Source organism: Pimephales promelas, chromosome 10 (assembly GCF_988280905.1).
Source record: "Pimephales promelas chromosome 10, fPimPro1.hap1.1, whole genome shotgun sequence".
Taxonomy (NCBI): domain Eukaryota; kingdom Metazoa; phylum Chordata; class Actinopteri; order Cypriniformes; family Leuciscidae; genus Pimephales; species Pimephales promelas.
In genome coordinates this window covers 22,649,840-22,668,300 of record NC_142778.1, presented here as the reverse complement: position 1 = coordinate 22,668,300, position 18,461 = coordinate 22,649,840, and the positions used below count along the sequence as shown (strand labels likewise).

General features: G+C 36.5%; 1 protein-coding gene across 9 annotated transcripts in view; it reads left to right on the top strand.

Annotated features, from left to right (window-relative positions):
* The window catches only part of frmd4a (FERM domain containing 4A), a 157,746-nt gene that overhangs the window by 113,761 nt on the left and 25,524 nt on the right, over positions 1–18,461 (top strand). For all 9 annotated transcript variants that reach the window (XM_039650517.2, XM_039650518.2, XM_089135498.1 and 6 more), the window contains exons 2-8: positions 3,209–3,274; positions 11,748–11,842; positions 12,649–12,741; positions 15,034–15,118; positions 16,798–16,854; positions 17,307–17,329; positions 18,194–18,277. In XM_039650517.2, the coding sequence (XP_039506451.2) occupies positions 3,209–3,274; positions 11,748–11,842; positions 12,649–12,741; positions 15,034–15,118; positions 16,798–16,854; positions 17,307–17,329; positions 18,194–18,277 (503 nt within the window). The remainder of the gene's footprint in view (positions 1–3,208; positions 3,275–11,747; positions 11,843–12,648; positions 12,742–15,033; positions 15,119–16,797; positions 16,855–17,306; positions 17,330–18,193; positions 18,278–18,461) is intronic.

Here is an 18,461-nt window from a genome sequence, read left to right as displayed (position 1 = left end):
ACACCAGTCTGTTCATGTGGTCAGTCACGTGGTTCTGTAGCTCTGCTGAGGAGAAGAGGAAGAAAGGATGTGTTTCTAGTCCTGTGACTCCCCTCCTCCAGTCTTTTCCCCCCACGTGTGCGTGGAGGAAATGTGAGCCATGCTGCTTTTATCAGCCTCATTGTTAGTGTTCCTCAGGGACGGCGCTTCCTGATGGCAGCCAGAACACTCCACATGTTCCCATTCTGATGTCCTGACGTACACCACCACGCTGAAAAGCTTAAGAAACGTCTTTAATTCTTCTGTTTTCTCCACATTCCTTTTAGCTTGGCCTACATATAGAGGCAGAGGGGGTGGATGAGAGCAGGAAAGCATGGAGAGATAGAATAAGAGCGAAATATAGCACACTAGAGAGAGTGAGTCAGTGCACTGCTGCCTTTCTGACTCGTCTATCCATAAAGGATGTATAAACAGGAACCGGACGGAAAGTCCGCTGATGGATGTGAACTACCGCCACTGTTAGTATCACATTCACCAACTCTCAGATTCCTTGGAAAAAAAAATCCTTATGGAGAAAATAAACAAAAAATGAAAAGCTCTCTTGAAGGGAAAAGAACAATGGGAGTATCAGGTTGCACTTTAGTTCTTTGTATTCGAGTTGTCCAACCAGCTCAATCCTAAAGGCCATATAACTCAAGCGATGACATGGCTGTTAGTCAGACTCTGTTCCTCACAGATGTGTCCGTCCACCTGCTCGTAATGGGATGTTCACAATACGGCTTGGCACAGAAGCAGCAATCTTAAGTAAACACTCAGAAAAATTGTGTGTGAGACTGAATGGAAAGTGAGTAGGAGCAAGCAGTGATTTGAGATCAAAAGAAAGGAGTGTGCAGACGATAGTAACTCTAAGCATGTTTCATTGGTTGAGTGCGTCTGGACAACCTAGTCGTAGTGTGAGGACTTCTGAATGCACTGCACACTCATTTTAGCCTGGAGGAAACTGTGATGTTAGCGTGTTTGGTCTTTCCGGCAGACTTAATTTAATATTAATTATGAGCTTTCTGGCTTTGATAAAAAGAAGACATTCCCCGCCATGACAGATGGCAATCAAAGCACTAATCAGATTGTGCACTGGTGCAGGTATCTATACGGACTGACATGGCATGATCCCTCTTTCACAAATTAGCCATGGTTGAGGGGTGTTTTGTATTAACACAGATATTAACAGCAGCTGTAAGCTCTGATCTCTAGATAGAAGCTTATGTCTGATGTGTATAGTCATAACAATACAAAGTGACTTTATGTAGTTAACTGCAATTTTGAGTTGCGTATGGATAGTTAACCCAAATATTTTGTCATTATTCCAAATCTGAATGACTTCCTTTTTTCTGCAGAACACGGGGGAAAAAAATCTGAAGAAAGTTCCTACTTTAAAGTTCTACTTTAACTGTTTTTGTACAGTATTGGACCTTATTGATATTTACTATATGGATATTTTTCATAAATCATCTATTTTGTTCCACTGAAGATCATGCAGATTTAGAACAACATAAATGATGACATAATTTGCAATTGTATGTGAACTATTCCTTTAATGGCCAAAGTTGTGACTAGATTAGTCCTGATTTGTCTAGTCAGTTTGAGGCACTTAGAAGCAATTAAGCTAGATATTCACGAGCAGAACTGTTTATTCTTTTTGTTTGTGAAATAATCTTTAGAATGTTAGTTTGATAACACACCACATTGTTAAACGTTACATGTAGTTACTGTAGTAATAATAACTATAAATGATGCGTAATAACATGCAATAAACCCTAACCCAAACCTCATCCTAACCCTATCGTAAGTACATGTGAAGAGTTCAGATGCAAAAGCCTCTAAATGCCATTTGAAATTTTCTTCTAAAATGATCATTTTTATCAAGCTTGTATATTTAAGTTCAGTAATTTCACTTAAATGGCAATAAAGATTACCTATTAATTGTCATTTAAGTGAAATTACTGAACTTAAATATACAAGCTTGATAAAAATGGTCATTTTAGAAGAAAATTTCAAATGGCATTTAGAGGCTTTTGCATCTGAACTCTTCATGTAGTTAATTATTAATACTCTGCACTTAAATGTAGGGCTGTCAAACGATTAATCGCATCCAAAATAAAAGTTTGTGTTTACATAATATATGTGGGTGCACTGTGTATAATTATATATATATATATATATAGAGATATATATATATATATATATATATGCACACACACACATGCTTGTATATATATTAAAGAAATATTTTCATGCATATACTGTATATAGATTTATATATATATATATATATATATATATAATATATATATATATATATTATATATATTTTATATATATATATATAAAATATATATATATATATATATATATATATATATATATATAATATATATTTTATATATAATTTTTTTTTCTTAAATATGTATGCATGTGTGTGTATATATATATATATATAAACTTTTATTTTGGATATATATACAAACTTTTATTTTGGATGCGATTAATCGCGATTAATCGTTTGACAGCCCTACTTAAATGTTTAACTACACTTTAATACTGACACCTTAAAATGAAGTGTGACCATTGTTTTTAACTAATTACTTTTATTTTGACTACAAAAGTGGTATTTTCTCTAAATGTTACTCCCATTTTTTCAGCTGTTTCATATAAACTTGACCCTAAACAACATGTAATAACAAAATAAACAGTGGTTGCTTGTATGTCAGTAAAAAAAAGTGCTACGTGCAGAACATTAAAACATCACTATTTGTAAATTAGTAGTCTCTGACTATACTGACTATTATCTCTGACCAGCTATAAAAGTCTGCATGTTCTCTGTGATTCAAGATGCCTTTTACTTGTTGATTTATTTATTTATTTATTTTGTACAATACTTGAGTAAATTCCGTAAAGATTGGTGGTGGCCAAGTTATGTGTACTTAACTGTATAGGGGCTAAATCAAACAAGACCTAAGACATCCTACAAAAAATCCAAGCTACAGTACTCAGTGTGTGCATGTGTGTGGGAGTGAAAGAGATTGAATTCTGCTGCTTGATTGGGAATCGCTCTGCATGTGTGTAAGGAGAGTTTCTATTTTTGTCATGTCACCATGACCTAGTATTTACAGTTGATTTCACCCTGCTGTGAATGTGCTTTCATTAATCTCTCTCTCTCCCTCCACAACAGATGACGGAAGGGCGGAGATGTCAGGTCCATCTCCTGGATGACAGGAAATTGGAGCTCCTGGTACAGGTAAGACCCAACACACTTTTTTTATTTTTATTTTTATTTATTTTTTTACAACAATGCAGATAACGGTACAACATGACCCAAATGTGATATCGTAGTTTATTGTTGAGATAATTGATTATGCTTGAATTTGTGATGCTTCACCAGCACAATGTCCAGTATTAGTGCAGAAATATTAAAGTAGTATTAATATAATATGTATAGGTGTGAAGTTGTTTTGTGCGTGTTTTTTGTGGCAAGGCCTGAGGTGTCCTCTCGTTTGTCTGGGAAGGGAAATCCTCATTGTTCCTCTGAGACATAATTAATGTCTTGTGGAAATAGGCGGATCTTTATCGATCTGTGCATGTATGAGTTTGAATGTTTGCTCTGTTTGTATGTGTAATATGATGCCGTTATTATTATGCCCATCTCCGATTTCATGGCCAAAGAGACTCTGAGATTAGGTCACTCTGACCTGAACTCAATCATATGTGTATGCATATGTCGGTCTCCCAAGTGTATTTTAAACATCAGTACCACTAATAGTCAGTCTGGCAGGTTTTGGTTCCCATAATGACTCTAACCAGCAGCTTCTCAAATCACTCATAAAGCGACCAAACCCTCCATAAATCAGAACACAAACATCTTCTTTCAGGATGAGTTCAGTTTCCATAACAGCACTGTCTGTCTCCCATGCCCCATCAGCCCTGCTCAGACCTCAATATAAACAGAGCATAGCACTTCCTCAACACTTACACTCATATGAACTTTCTCAGGAAATCCCTAATCACGAGGTAATCTCAGTCTCTGAACACATGAACAATACACTATCCTATTGTTCTATTCTCCTCTGTTTTGTTCTGTCATGTAATATTCTATTATGTTTTTTTGTTTTATTCTATTTAATTTTTTTCATTATAGTTTTGTTTTATTCCCTCTGTCTGTTCTATTCTTTAGTTTTTATGTCATTGTAGTATTTATTAGAGATAATAAATACAATTTGAAAATTTGGGCCGATACCGATAACCGATAATTCTTTATATTTGAAAGCCGATAAATCTAAATCCATAAATTTCTATATCATTTTTGAGATCCTGATTGCAAAACATAAGTCACCATTAATGCATCTGAAGTGTCTCAGCTGTAGAAAATAATCCGTTATTCATTGGTTTTAAGATATCGGACAAATTTTCTCATTGGGCCGATTACACCAACATTAAAAATGTGCATATTTTTGGCCGATACCGATACGGTGGCCGATATATCGTGCATTCTTAGTATTTATTTATTATACTTACTTAGTATAGTATTTGTTTTACTCAATTCTGTTCATTTTGTCTTTTTTTCTTTCATGCTCTCTCTCTCTCTCTCTCTCTCTCTCTCTCATGCCTGTCAGATGCAGTTAGGTGACCTGATTCCTCTAGACTCCAATCCAGTTTTAACTCCATCATAGTTGGAGAAATGTAATTCCTCTGCCTTCTCCATCTCTCATTTTCCACACACTCTCTTTCTCTCTGAAATGCTGCTTGAGTTGATTGCGGTTGCAGTTATGGTCTGATAAACAGAGAAATCTAGAAAAGAGAGGAGGTGAGAGAGTCCCTAACAATCAGGTAAGAGGATAAAGAAGGGATTTCTAGGAAGAGATAAAAAATAAGGGATGAGGCAGAGGTAAGAGAAGGAGATATTAAAAACAAGAGAGTATTTCCTGTATTTCCCCACTCCCTCCTCAGTTTATGATTTATTGAACTGTTGCAGAAACGCTTATTCCATAATCTTACACATTTGTCCTACATGAATACTTAGATATATGTTCTTTTAGCATTGGCTTAAATAATTAGCCTGTTCTTTCTGCTTTCTGACTCTTTCTCCTCTTTCTCTTCCTCCATGTGGGCAGATATTCTGGAGAAGGGTGTGTAGGTTAATCTCCATTGAGAATTCTGGTGTTATTCCAAGTTATTTTTTTTTTTTCTGCATGTTCCTTGAGGAACAACTCTTCGATTTTTCTGTAAGAGGAATTGTGTTGATGTGCTACAGGACTTTGTGATAACTAAAGGGGCGGTCACACTAAATTTTGCATTCTGTAAACTTCCATTCATATGCATGTGAAAGAACATCTACGCAAATACATGTGTTGACAAAACAAATTCAAATTCGCTTGGCGGAAATACATTTGTCTAATTGAGAATCTAAACGTCACAGATTGACTTTAAAAATTTGACTTCTTTATGAGAGAAACTTAAATACAAACGTATATAGTAATACTATAATACTAATAGTAATATAAAACTATAAACCAAATAATCTTTTTAATTTTAAATATATAGACATATTAAAAAGAAAGTGACAAAACACAAAATTTAAATGAAAAGAAAATATAAAAATTAAAATTGAATATTAAAAACTATGATATAATATCAGTTATTCTAAAATAACACTGATCATGGGAAACTGGAAAGATGGTGTATTAATGCAGGTGCTGTTAGGTTCTCTCGTGTTTTAGTTCGATGCTTCTTCTCATATGTCATTTTAATTTACAATTTCTGGAAGGCTCAATGCTAAAGGGTTTTTTTTCTACTGGCCTGGCTGGGCCAGTGGTTCAGATTTTAACTTGCCTTGCCAAAATTTTCACTGGCCCTGGCGGCCCCACCACAAAAAAATTAAATTACATAAATGAGTTATTAAAATCGTTATTGTTTTCATTGTGTTTGACGCATGCAACCTTAAAGGGTTAGTTCACCCAAAAATGAAAATTCTGTCAGTATTTACTCACCCTCATGTTGTTCCAACCCCGTAAGACCTTCGTTCATCTTCGGAACACAAATTAAGATATTTAAGATATTAAGATCGCTCCTGCATACAGTCCATGGGCTTCTTGAGGGACTGGCTCTTGCTGTCCTCGAAAATTCATTAAAGACATCGTTAAAATAGTCCAAGTGACTACAGGGGCTCAATCTTAAGTTTATCAAACGACGAGAACACTTTTGTGCGCAAAAAAACAACAAAAATAACGACTTTATTTCAACTATTCGTTTATTTCTCCCTCTGCGCGAGTCAGGTTACTAGTTTAATAGCGTAAGCTTCTGTTATTGTACGTCACACGCATCACACACACATGACCAGCGTCGGCCAATAGTGAGCCTACGTGTGACGTAGCTCTACGCAATCACACTACGTTAACTGACTTACAGGCTCATGGAGAAGGAAGTGAATAGGTGAAATAAAGTCGTTATTTTTGTTGTTTTTTTGCACACAAAAGTATTCTCGTCGTTTGATAAACTTAAGATTGAGCCCCTGTAGTCACTTGGACTATTTTAACGATGTCTTTAATGACTTTTCGGGGACAGCAAGAGCCAGTCCCTCAAGAAGCCTATGGACTGTATGCAGGAGTGATCTTAATATCTTAAATATCTTAATTTGTGTTCCGAAGATGAACGAAGGTCTTACGGGGTTGGAACAACATGAGGGTGAGTAAATACTGACAGAATTTTCATTTTTGGGTGAACTAACCCTTTAAGGTTATGACACCAAATTTCACAATTCTTGATTCCAGGTTAGATGCCACAGCAAAAATGTCTAGCCTGACTAACATAAATTAAAAATATTATTAAAGACAAGTAAACAAATAAAAAAAAAATACATTAGAACAAATAAACATGAATGACACAAATGAAATAAACATTGCTTTTTAGGTAGGTCTAACAGTAGTTGTCAGGTCCAGAAAGTAATCAAATGTAAAATAACACTGCATATTATTCACTGTGTAAATTTAGATTACTCCTTATTATTAAAGTTAGAAAAGTTATTCATTCGAGTAGTGAGTGAGATATTTTTGTATGGCCATTTGTTGTTTGATTATCATTAAAAACAAACAGCAGCAGGAATATTAGTACATTAACACACAGTGGGCGTAAATATTAATAGGATTCAAAGACATGGTAAAATCACGTCGGTTATAGGCTTTGAATTTCGGTTTTGATTATTTTTCGATTAATCGTCCAGCCTTAGTAGCTGCCTATGTAACCCATAGGCAGCAAGGCCTCTTTCAAGGCACTTTCTTTTGGAATGGACCCATTCTTGCCCATGCTTGCACCTCCTTCATAAATGCATTTACACTGGCTGTTTTGGATTAAACATGCATTATCTATAAATGCACGTTTTGATATTTTACAGTGTGCAAACTCAAAATAGGATTCTTGATTCTTGAATCTTGATCATATAACATTTTTTAACAGTGATAAATCCTCAACTAAAACACTAGCGTTGCATTGTGTTGAAGTCATTCTGTGTGATGAAAGCTGACTCATCTCTCATCTCTGTGATCTAGACCTGATGAGACCTTACGGCGCATGTTCTTTTCATCGCTCTTCCGTACTGATCAGACACCCACTGTTTAATGATATTAAATCTCAACAGTCCGGATATTCTTCCTCACAGCCACACGCGCTATCACATGCTTCTCCTTGTGGAAACTTGTGTCTGTGATTTGCATCAACCTCTGTAAGTGTAATGGCAGAGAGGAGATGATAACCGTCCCACATTAAATCTGTTAAAACCTTATAGCGCTCATATTGATAGCCCTCAGTGCACACTAACAGGATATTAATACTGCTTTATCCTTCTTATCTTCACATTTCAAAGAGTCTGAACACATTATTAGATCAGTTACTGTCATAATGAAGTCTGGAGGCTAAACAGAGAGAAAATGATACGGAAAGAGATGGAATATGTACTGTCATTTTTTAAGAAAATTGATATGGTTTGAGTTGCTCTTTTCATTTTCTCAACTGGACAAACACACATACACTGCCACAAATGGGTCAAGATTGAAGATTGCGGCTATGTTAAACCCACTTCCTCTTCTTACCGCAGACAGACACTTACACAGTCGCTTTAGTTAATTGAGGAAGCAGGATGTTTCGCACCACGTTGATTTGAATGATGAGATTAATTGTGCCAATTGATTTATGTGGTAGAGTCGAGTTGCACGTCTCACCTGAAGAACCAGACGGGAAGAATCTCATAAAATACTGATTGGTTCTTGTGTAATATAACCACAACGTTAACGCCATAAAGTATTTACATGGGTAACTGGACTGTAAAAGGAAGCGTTACCAAAATATCTAAAACAAGATGTCTTGCTGAAAGCTGGGTTTTTAAGATCAGTCCTGAAGGGAGGGTAGTGAATCAGAGAGGACGGTAATTGTAGTCTCAGCAGACTGCAAAGGATTTTATTGGCAACTGCCTTCTAAGTCTAAATCTAACTGAAATGGAACCTGATTTGAGATTATTTGAGATGCTCTGCTTAGGCAGCAACTCCTCTCACCACACAAATAGCCCTCATGTAGGGCACACAGGTTTGAGCATTTACATTCGTTTTTTAGCATTTCTAATGCAGAGCTTCCCAAAATGGGGTTCACGAACCCCTGGGAAAGGCACAAGGGAACTCAAGGGGACTTTGTGAGTTGACAAAAAGCTAATAATTAAATTATTTTAAATAATAAAAAAACACAAAATCAAACACTAAACTAAAAAAAAAAATATTTGTTTTGAGTGACTTTTTACCATCAGTGAACTGTAAATATGCAAGTGTTTTGTTAAATTATACATAAAAAAAAAACCTAACTTAAAATCTTACTTTAAGTAAACATTTTAGGGTAAAGGGGGTTCGGTTAAGAAAAAAGTTTGGGAATCGATGCTCTAATGAGTAATAAAAATACATAGCACATGATGATATTGACAGCAATAGTTCTTTCTTACTTGGATTGAACTATTTTGTTGATATTTTCTGTTTAATAAGGTATCTTTTTGGCAGAATGCTGCTTATTGTCTGACCCACACCTATTATACAGTACCTTAAGTGCTGTCTACTGTAGGTAGGCAGCTCACTGGGTTTTGAAACAACTCACTATGTTTTAAGAACCTTAGTCAAAGCTGTAGCTAGAAGAAATGCATTACAATTTAAAATATAATAATACACAACACATTTAATTATGATCTTGTAATATTACAGATTCTTTCTTTCTTTCTTTCTTTCTTTCTTTCTTTCTTTCTTTCTTTCTTTCTTTCTTTCTTTCTTTCTTTCTTTCTTTCTTTCTTTCTTTCTTTCTTTAAGCAGAGGTTTTGACAGTGATTGTACTTTTGCTCCAGAGTTTGCTGTTTTTAGGGTGTGTGGGTGGCTTGGCTCTCTTATAAAGAGGGCTGGTGTGTGTGTGTATGCGCGCGCGTGTGTGTGTCTGTATTTATGTGTGCTTTAATTCAGAATGGTCTGTGTTGAAACCAAAACAGTATTTAAAGTGTTTTGAAGACACAGGCACATGCACACAATGCTTGTGCATATCAAGTGCACAATCACATCTTGTTTTAATTTGATTTGCCGATTTTTTTGATCTTGATCTTACTCTCTTGTAGCCTATCTCTTTTAAGTGCTTTTTTACTTTTGTCTATTTTTATTAACATATAATTTTGTAAAGAAAAAGTGAATAAATATAAAACATTAACTGTAAATACATTTGTAATTTGGGGTGGGAATCACTGGGTACCTCATGATACGATACAATACATGATACATGGCTCACGAATCGATATAGATAATATCATGATAGAACAATTGTGCGATAATCAATATATTTCTAGACAATCCTATAATGATACATACATCACGATATCACGATAACTATGAAAACAAAATGCCTGTGAAAAGGTTAAGTGGCGGTTTTCTCTCTTTATTCAAGTCCAAACTTAGAAAACAGCACAAAAAGTTTTTCAGTCTATAAATTAAATTGAACATTTTAGGTAAATTAAACATTTTCATTGAGATCAGGGTGATGGCATTGCAAGTGACTTTGCCTGTCCGTGATATTACAAGTGTACTTTACTTTTATGTACTCTTTGTCGATTTTGTTTGTCCCAGCAATGGGACAAACAGTGGGTCCAGTCTTTGGACTTGGCTGGGGCATCTATTATTTCATTCACACTGCTGCCGCCATCCCGTTAAAAACCTTTTTAATGTGTAATGAAATTATGTTCAAATTTCCTTCATCCATGTTTTGAGCACCACCTCGAGGAGGCATTAAGTAGCGACGCCTGGAAAATCTATTTAGAGAACCTTATTTCATTAATTAAAATATCTATATTTGGCACCAGCGTATCGATTCTTGTATCGTACGGAGAAAGACAATGATTCATTGCCCTTTCGATATTTTGTCTCACCCCTAATAATGTTACATAAGATCAAATAATTATTAAGCAGCACAACTGTTTTCAACATTGATAATTATAAGAAATGTTTCTTGAGTAGCAAATCATCATATAAGAATGATTTGTGGTATGATATAAGTAGGATCATGTGACACTGATTAAAATTACATTTTAAAAGATATTATAGGGACAATGTGTAGGAATTTCTCCCATCTAGCGGTGAAATTGTATTTTGCATTCAAATGCAAATCTGTCCATCCAGCCCCTCGCTTTTTCAAATGCGTCTTGTATCCACGGTAGCCGTTATGTACCAAAAAGCTATGACAGGATGTCACGTCACATGACGCTGACTCTAAACGAAAACGCGCTTTGGAAACACGTTGTCCTAGCACTTTTTGTCCCTCTCTGCTATAATAGTTTTTCAAGATGGCGGAACTACGTACATGGAAGCTTCCGTGGACCTACCCGTCCCATGTATATAAAGATAAATTCTTCGTTTTACGAGGATAAGTAAGATCATTGGCAGAGGTATTTGTACACCATAGAGGACATATTTATGAATACAAATATTGATTTTAGATAATAAAATACCTAAAAAAGTACACATTGTACCTTTAAAATAGAAAACGGTTATATTACTGCAGTTTTGATCATATAAACACAAACTTTGTGAGTTACTTCTTGAAAAAAAAAAACAATCTTACATAATCCAACCATTTAGTATGCATGTTTGTATAGACATACAGATTGTGTGTTGATGTTGGTTGGTTGGTAAGCAGTACAGAGATGTCCCAGAATGCCAGTGATTTCAGTGTCTACGCTCAAAGCCAGTGACACACCCATGGTTTACCACACACTGACTTTACAGTCACTCTCACACACACACACACACACACACACACACACACACACACACACACACACACACACACACAGGGAAAGCCCCGAACTTGCAGAATCATAGACAGCTTGTCAACTGGTGTGTCTCTCAGTTTTCCAGAATGTTCTGGGTGTGTGTCAAGTCTCTCACAAAATGATTGTAAATATTACAGTTGTATGAGCATATTAGTTTTGCAGCAAATCAGGTTCTGTTCAAGATGCAACACAGACTGCAGACAGAGTCTGCATGAAATTGCAGAGTCACTGCAGTGCATCAATACTCATCAGAATAAGTCGCTCACAGCCTGCCATATCGTTGACCTTGTGGGTGTGTGTGCATTTGGCTGTTTTTGTCTGTGTGTGAATATTCTAAATGAAGAGATGAAACCTAACTTCTTTTTTTTTCTTCTGTCTCTCTCAGCCCAAACTAATGGCGAAGGATCTTCTAGACCTGGTGGCGTCCCATTTCAACCTGAAGGAGAAGGAATATTTTGGAATCTCTTACGTGGATGAGACGTACGTATACCCAACACATCTGATGAAATACTACACATGCCTCTAACCGATGAGAAAAGACTGTCAGATGAAGCTGCAGTCATGAATAGTTCAGCTCTCTGACTGTGGATGAGTGAGCATGCTGTGATAATGCCACAGGAGATGATTGGCTTCCCTCTTTCTCCCTTCTTCACATTCTGCGACAACCAGCTTTTCATTTAGTCCTACACAGCGTGACCTACCGCTGTGCGACATTTGTTAGACGTATCTTCGCATGATTTCTTTAAGGCACACTTAGAGCAGCATCACGTCTGTTCTCGCTGCCAGTGTGCTTGGGGAAATGTGTTATATGTAGTTTTCAAAGATTTTGAAATGTTGTCTGGTGACCTTTGATCCGCCCGCTGATCCTTCCCAACAAGGGGTTGACAGTTTGCAGTCGCCAAGGACAACATGCAAATAGACAAATGGATTTCTGTCAGAAACAAGTGCACACACAGTGTGAGTTCAAATTTTCCTATACAAATACAATTTAAAACACATTGTGTTGTTGCTTGTCAGTGGTACTTGCTAAGACTAGCATCAGTATGTTATATATCAGTGCAATACTTTCCCGAGTGCTTTTGTTTTTGTCATCACTGACTAAATTATGCATGAAAATGCACATGTGATGACATCTTGAACATAAAACACCCCTCTTGTGGCTCATTTTTCACATGATGTTTTTTAACGTAATGTGGTACTATGAATGAGACATTGTAAGATGTTGCGAGCCTTTTCCGATTGCTGTAGCAGATACTATCAGTCATTTCTCTTGGGCTGTGTTTCAGGGGTCATTTCAGCTGGTTGCAGTTAGATCGTCGTGTGCTGGAACATGAGTTTCCCAAGAAATCTGGACCCATTGTGCTGTACTTCTGTGTAAGGTAAGTACAATGGCAACAAAAACACAATAAACAAGTTTCAAATTCTAGTGAGCTGCGTTTTTAACCCTAAAACCGTATTCTGGACAAATGTGGGCAAAATAGTTTTGATTTATTTTAAAAAAATACTTCCCTTGATCTGAGCGGTACAAGACTTGGCTGCTTTTCCTAAGTTTGCCCCCTGAACACACACACAAAAAAAACTCCTTAATCTCGTATTTGGGTCAAAAATGGGCACCCATTGAAATTAATGGGGAAAAACTGTAATTTAAAGCATTCTATAAGCCAAAATAAGACACCAGGTGACAGCAAAGTCACTTCATCTTTAGGTTTTAGCTCTAAGAGCTTATTGGAATGATATTTTAATGTAGTTAAAAAAATAAAACTACATAGCAATTCATTTCCATAAAAATAATTTACATAGAAATATGGTACTTTTTGAAGTAAATCAATTCAAATTAAAAAAACCCACCATAAATGGATAGACAAAACTTTATCGAAGACAGTGATATAACATTTATAATAAATAAAAATTAGGATCACACCTGAGTCCTCTGTGCCCACATTTGTCCACAATTACTGGATAAAGTGAATACGGTTTGAGGGCTAAGCACCAGATTGGATGTTTGAATGCGAATGATCAAAAATTGAAATATAGTGGATTTGCTCGACCGCCACCGCAAGCAGAGTGATGCAAACGGTGAAACAGCTCCAGTACTGATACTGGGGGAATATCGCACGGCTGGAAAAGGCTCTCAGCTAATTAGATTCAAAGACCAGAAAGAATATTGTATAAATAGATATAATGTTCTTTTTAAATAAAAAATAAATCACAGTTGCGTATAAAAAAACACAAGACTTTCAGAGTAAGTTGGCGTCACCACTTCTGAGTATTTTCGTATTGGGGTTGAGGGCTTGTGTCTGTGTTTGTTTATTCTTTCAAATTAGCGGGGTCAGTAAACCACTGCTCATTAGCAGTTACAGAGAACATAGCCAATCAGAATCCACCTTTCCCTCTCATTAACACCCCCAGCAATTTGAGCACCATGGCAACACCAGAGTGTTAATCAGAATGTTTGGATTGCAGAGCATGAGCAGATATGCTGGGAGGGTTGATTCATTCATATTTGAATCTGCTTCGAAATATGACCAATACAAAGAGCAACCCAGTATATTTATTGCTCATGTGTGTTTGTATGACTGTGTGTGCGAGAGAGTTATAGTGGGCAAATTTGTTTGCTTCCTCACAGTATTTTACCGTGCAAGTCGCAATCAGCACACGGTCATACATCATCACTCTGGCTGTGGGTAGATGCTGGTTTATTGCTGCCAAGCTCCACATTAAAATAGCTCAGCAATTGTTGGGACACATTTGAATTGCTTTTCTTTCTTTCAGTCTATTCCACTTGCATCACTTAGCTTTTCTGGGTCACACACAGGCACAAACACTTACATGCACGCATACGCACGCACGCATTTTGCTTTAATAGTGTGCAGTGCAGTTTGAATTAGAGTGAAGGCCCCGTTTTAATGCATGCATCATTGTGTATGTGTGCGTTATCCTTTCTGCCTGTGATTGGGTATATTGATTGGAGAGAGCTAAAGTCTTTGATGCGTTTAAGACTGTCTCACTCACATCTCAAATTAAACCAGCTGTCAATGCTGTTTTAATCACTTTGATCTCTCTCACTTTCACTCATTTTCTCTCTCTCTAAACTGCCAGTTACGTCTTTACAGAGTCATGGATTCAAAGCATATATCTTTGTGTCATGAGTCGTAGGGTTCATTTTAAGTTCGTTATGTGCCTCAGTGTATGTTCAAGGTCATTACAGATGTATAGGTATTAATGTGTGTGTCTGTAACCGTCCATATGTGAATGTCACAGCTTGAGCCTTCAGCTAAAATGAAAACTGTCATGCTGAGACTGCTTATTTATTCTTGCTGATTTTGAGACAATTACTTGCGTGTTTGTTTGTTTGTTGCAGTTCCCGCAAACTCTAATCTGAGTGCTAAATGAAGCTTGTACAGTGGAAATTGTTTTCTTTTTGTGGGAGATGGAGACAGCAAGAGGATATAGCGAGTGTTTATGATGCCCTCTAGTGATTGGTTTTTGACTCTGTCTATAATAAATTGTTTTGTTTTTTCAGTGAGTTCATTGACCTGCTAATGTTGAATCTGAATTGGTTACTCATACTGAACAATTTTGAATCACATTCACAACTTTTTTTAATCTGTATATTAAACTACTATCTTTAAACTTAGCCATTTTTGATGAGTGTATTTTCTCTTTAACAGGTTCTACATTGAAAGCATCTCGTACCTTAAGGACAATGCCACAATAGAGCTGTTCTTCCTCAATGCAAAGTCCTGCATCTATAAGGTAAACTGTTGTCACTGCTCTACCACTAGAGGGCAGTATTAGCTACTACCCCTTTGGTCAAGGTGCATACATTTGTTACTTCCATCTGTTCCGTAGACAGTAAAAGAAATGGACCCCATTGATTTCAACGGAGAAGACTGAAGCCCGATTATTGCCCGACAGTTGAAAATCTTTTAGTAGCTGTGCCAAGACAAATCTGAATCACCTAATTCCTCAAAAACGCAAACGCTATTGAAATATTTTGTCCTGTTGCTTTTATGGACTCTATTTATGGGCTTCTATCTTGACTTTGTGCCTCCATGTTCCCTCGATTGCCTCATAGACAGTAAAAAAGCTTCGAGCTTCTCCTCCTGTTTATACGGTAATGTCTCTATTGTGCGACAGAAAGTCCCGTGATTATGACGCAATCGTTAGCCTATTTTTACAAAAACGGCTTCTACGGGGCCGTAACGTACAGTAAGATACAAAGAAATGGAGCATTTTATACATTGTCGTGTTTCTTTAGAAATAAATAATGGACAAATGAAGTCTTTGGACGCCTCAGATGTAAAGTTATTCGCTGTAAAAGAGACGCCGAAAATGAATGGGAGTCAATGGGATGCTAACAGCAGGTGAAGTTCTGCTACAATGGCGGCTCCCGCAAGGCTTCAACTTCCGGCTGATGGATTACCCCCTTGATCTGTTCTCGTGGAGCATCTTAGCCATAAATGTCATGTAACAAATCACTCTGGAGGTGACACAACACTGATTAGCTGATGGCACCATAAAAACATCCACATTACCAAGCTCTTCTCTATTGACTATCAAACCGCATAAAATAAAATGTCATGATATATGCATATGTATGTAATTTACGTATGTATGTAAAGTTTTTTGTTTTTTAAAGAACTGCATTTAATTTATCAAAAGTAACCATATATTTTGACAGTGTTAGGAAAGATTTCTATTGCAACCATTTTTTGAACTGTATTAATTAAAGAATCCTGAAAAAAACAATATATCACAGTTTTCACAAAAATATTAAGCAGCACAACTGTTTTTAACATTGATTTACATCAACATTGACAAAATTAAATAAATTACAGTATAATATATACTATATTTATTATCAAATAAATGCAGCCTTGGTGAACATAAGATACTTTTTTTTTTTTTTTTTACAAAAACAGAAAACAACTTTCCAACACCAAACTTTTGATATATATGTTTTTAATTGTTGCAAAAAGTGCTTAATTCTTCCAAAAATATCCTGTATTTGTGAATGTCATTTGTTGCATACCACACATACCCACCATGAGCTCATTGCTCAATTTACTTTAGAGTCAGCTTCCCAATATATGCCAGTTCTGTGTGTGTGTGTGTGTGTGTGTGTGTGTGTGACATTCCTGAAATTCTTGTGTTCTGCAAAGGTAATGAATCGCTCCGTTTGTCTTGGTCATTTAAGTAGTAAAGACCCCATAAGCCCTCATCTAAAAAAAAACATGTGTGTGTATGTGGCTTTGTCCTGCTATTGATTACACAGGAAATAGCTGAAGTGATTTAGAGATAGACCCTTCAGCAGATAAGGTCATTAAAAAAGAGATAGATAAGATAAGGGTCAGATTAATGAAGATGTCCTGTCTGCTGTGATCCTAAACCTAACTCTCTCGTTCTTTTCTCTCTTCTCGTTCTGTCTCCAGGAGCTCATAGAGGTGGACAGTGAGGTGGTGTTTGAACTGGCCTCCTACATCTTACAGGTAAGATCATGTTGGACTGTTTATCATTTTATGCACCTTCATGAACCCTGCGCTGAACTTTTATGAAGTTCAGAACGTCTCAAACCCACGTGTGAAAGCATTATAGAGTCATAGTCCGGTCACTCCAGTATTTCAGCCTGACAGGGTGCTCTATTTTAAATCTAAAACAGGATGTTTCCTTTGTACTGTAAGTTAATCATACGAGGGAAGTACTTTAGAGAAATACGGTTTTCCTTTATGATGTGTATGTGTGATCCAGGTGTTTTAGTATCAGGTATGTTATGTGTGTTTGACCTTTCAGAGGATTCAGTCCAGATGGCTGCGACTGCATTCCCCTCTGAGACACACGTGCACCGTTCTTTGTATCAGAGGATAGAATCTGTCCAAGCGTTCTTGTCTACCGGCAAGGACTCATTATTGATTCTAAAATATGTCATTTTTCTCTCCCACAGGAAGGTAAAGGAGACTTCACGAGGTAAGAAGCTTTTTGAATGAATGAATCACCTTCCATTGACCCCCTTTAACATGCACACACTATCAAAGTTTCTATCAGTGTGTCATTGCAGAGTGAAAGCAGATCCAATTTGTGGCATATATCAAACTCTCCTTCCCACATAAGCACATGCACACGATTCAAGAGGGAATGAGAGAGATATGGGGGTGTGAACCCTGGGAACGGAGACAGAGGGGAGGAAATGGAATGCAGAGGATAAACAGTGTTAAATTACACACACTAACCTCTGGCTCTCTCTGTTACACACACACACACACACACACACACACTCTGGAACACTTTCTACACACAGTATCTCAGCTACAAATCTGTCACATGTGCATCCTTCCAGCTTTACTCTATCACTCTGTGTCTGATAGTTTTATTCAACGCTATTTCCTAATACACTTCCTCTCCGTCGTTCTCTGTTTGGAGTGGCACAATATGCACATTTTATATCCGTGAAATATTCTGATAGTCTACTAATTTTGCCATTATTATATATGACTTTGTCATTTTAATATATAAATTAATCATTTTGACTTATTAATTAATCACCATGTTTCCAAATGCAGCTTATAACTAGTCATATGACAATTATTATTATTTTTGAACAGTTTTATTACAATTTCAAATTATTATTAGTATTAATTCGTCTTTATATAGCTTGATAAAGGGGAATTAATTAAAGTCACACAAAAATTAAATAATGTATTATTACTATTATTATTATATTTTTTCTGCCTTTAATTTATTCTTTTCATCATTTGCCAGCTTCTTGCTGTTCTGTGAATCTGATTGCCTGATTATTTGCCTCTTCCTGAGCATTTTGTGTTATTTTTACAGTAATGATGTTACCAGGGCTGATCTGAAGAAACTGCCTGCACTGCCGACACAAGCACTGAAGGAGCACCCTTCGCTCGCATATTGGTGAGAGACACAGCTGATAATGAAGAGATATTAACAAGACGTATCTGCTCCGTGTTGTAGAGCACCATGGGAAAGGATTACCTTGAATAATTCGCTAACATAATTGACCTCAAATTCTATTTGATGTGAATCAAGTGTTTCACAGATGCTGCATTTCGGAGATGCACACACTCACTCACTCACT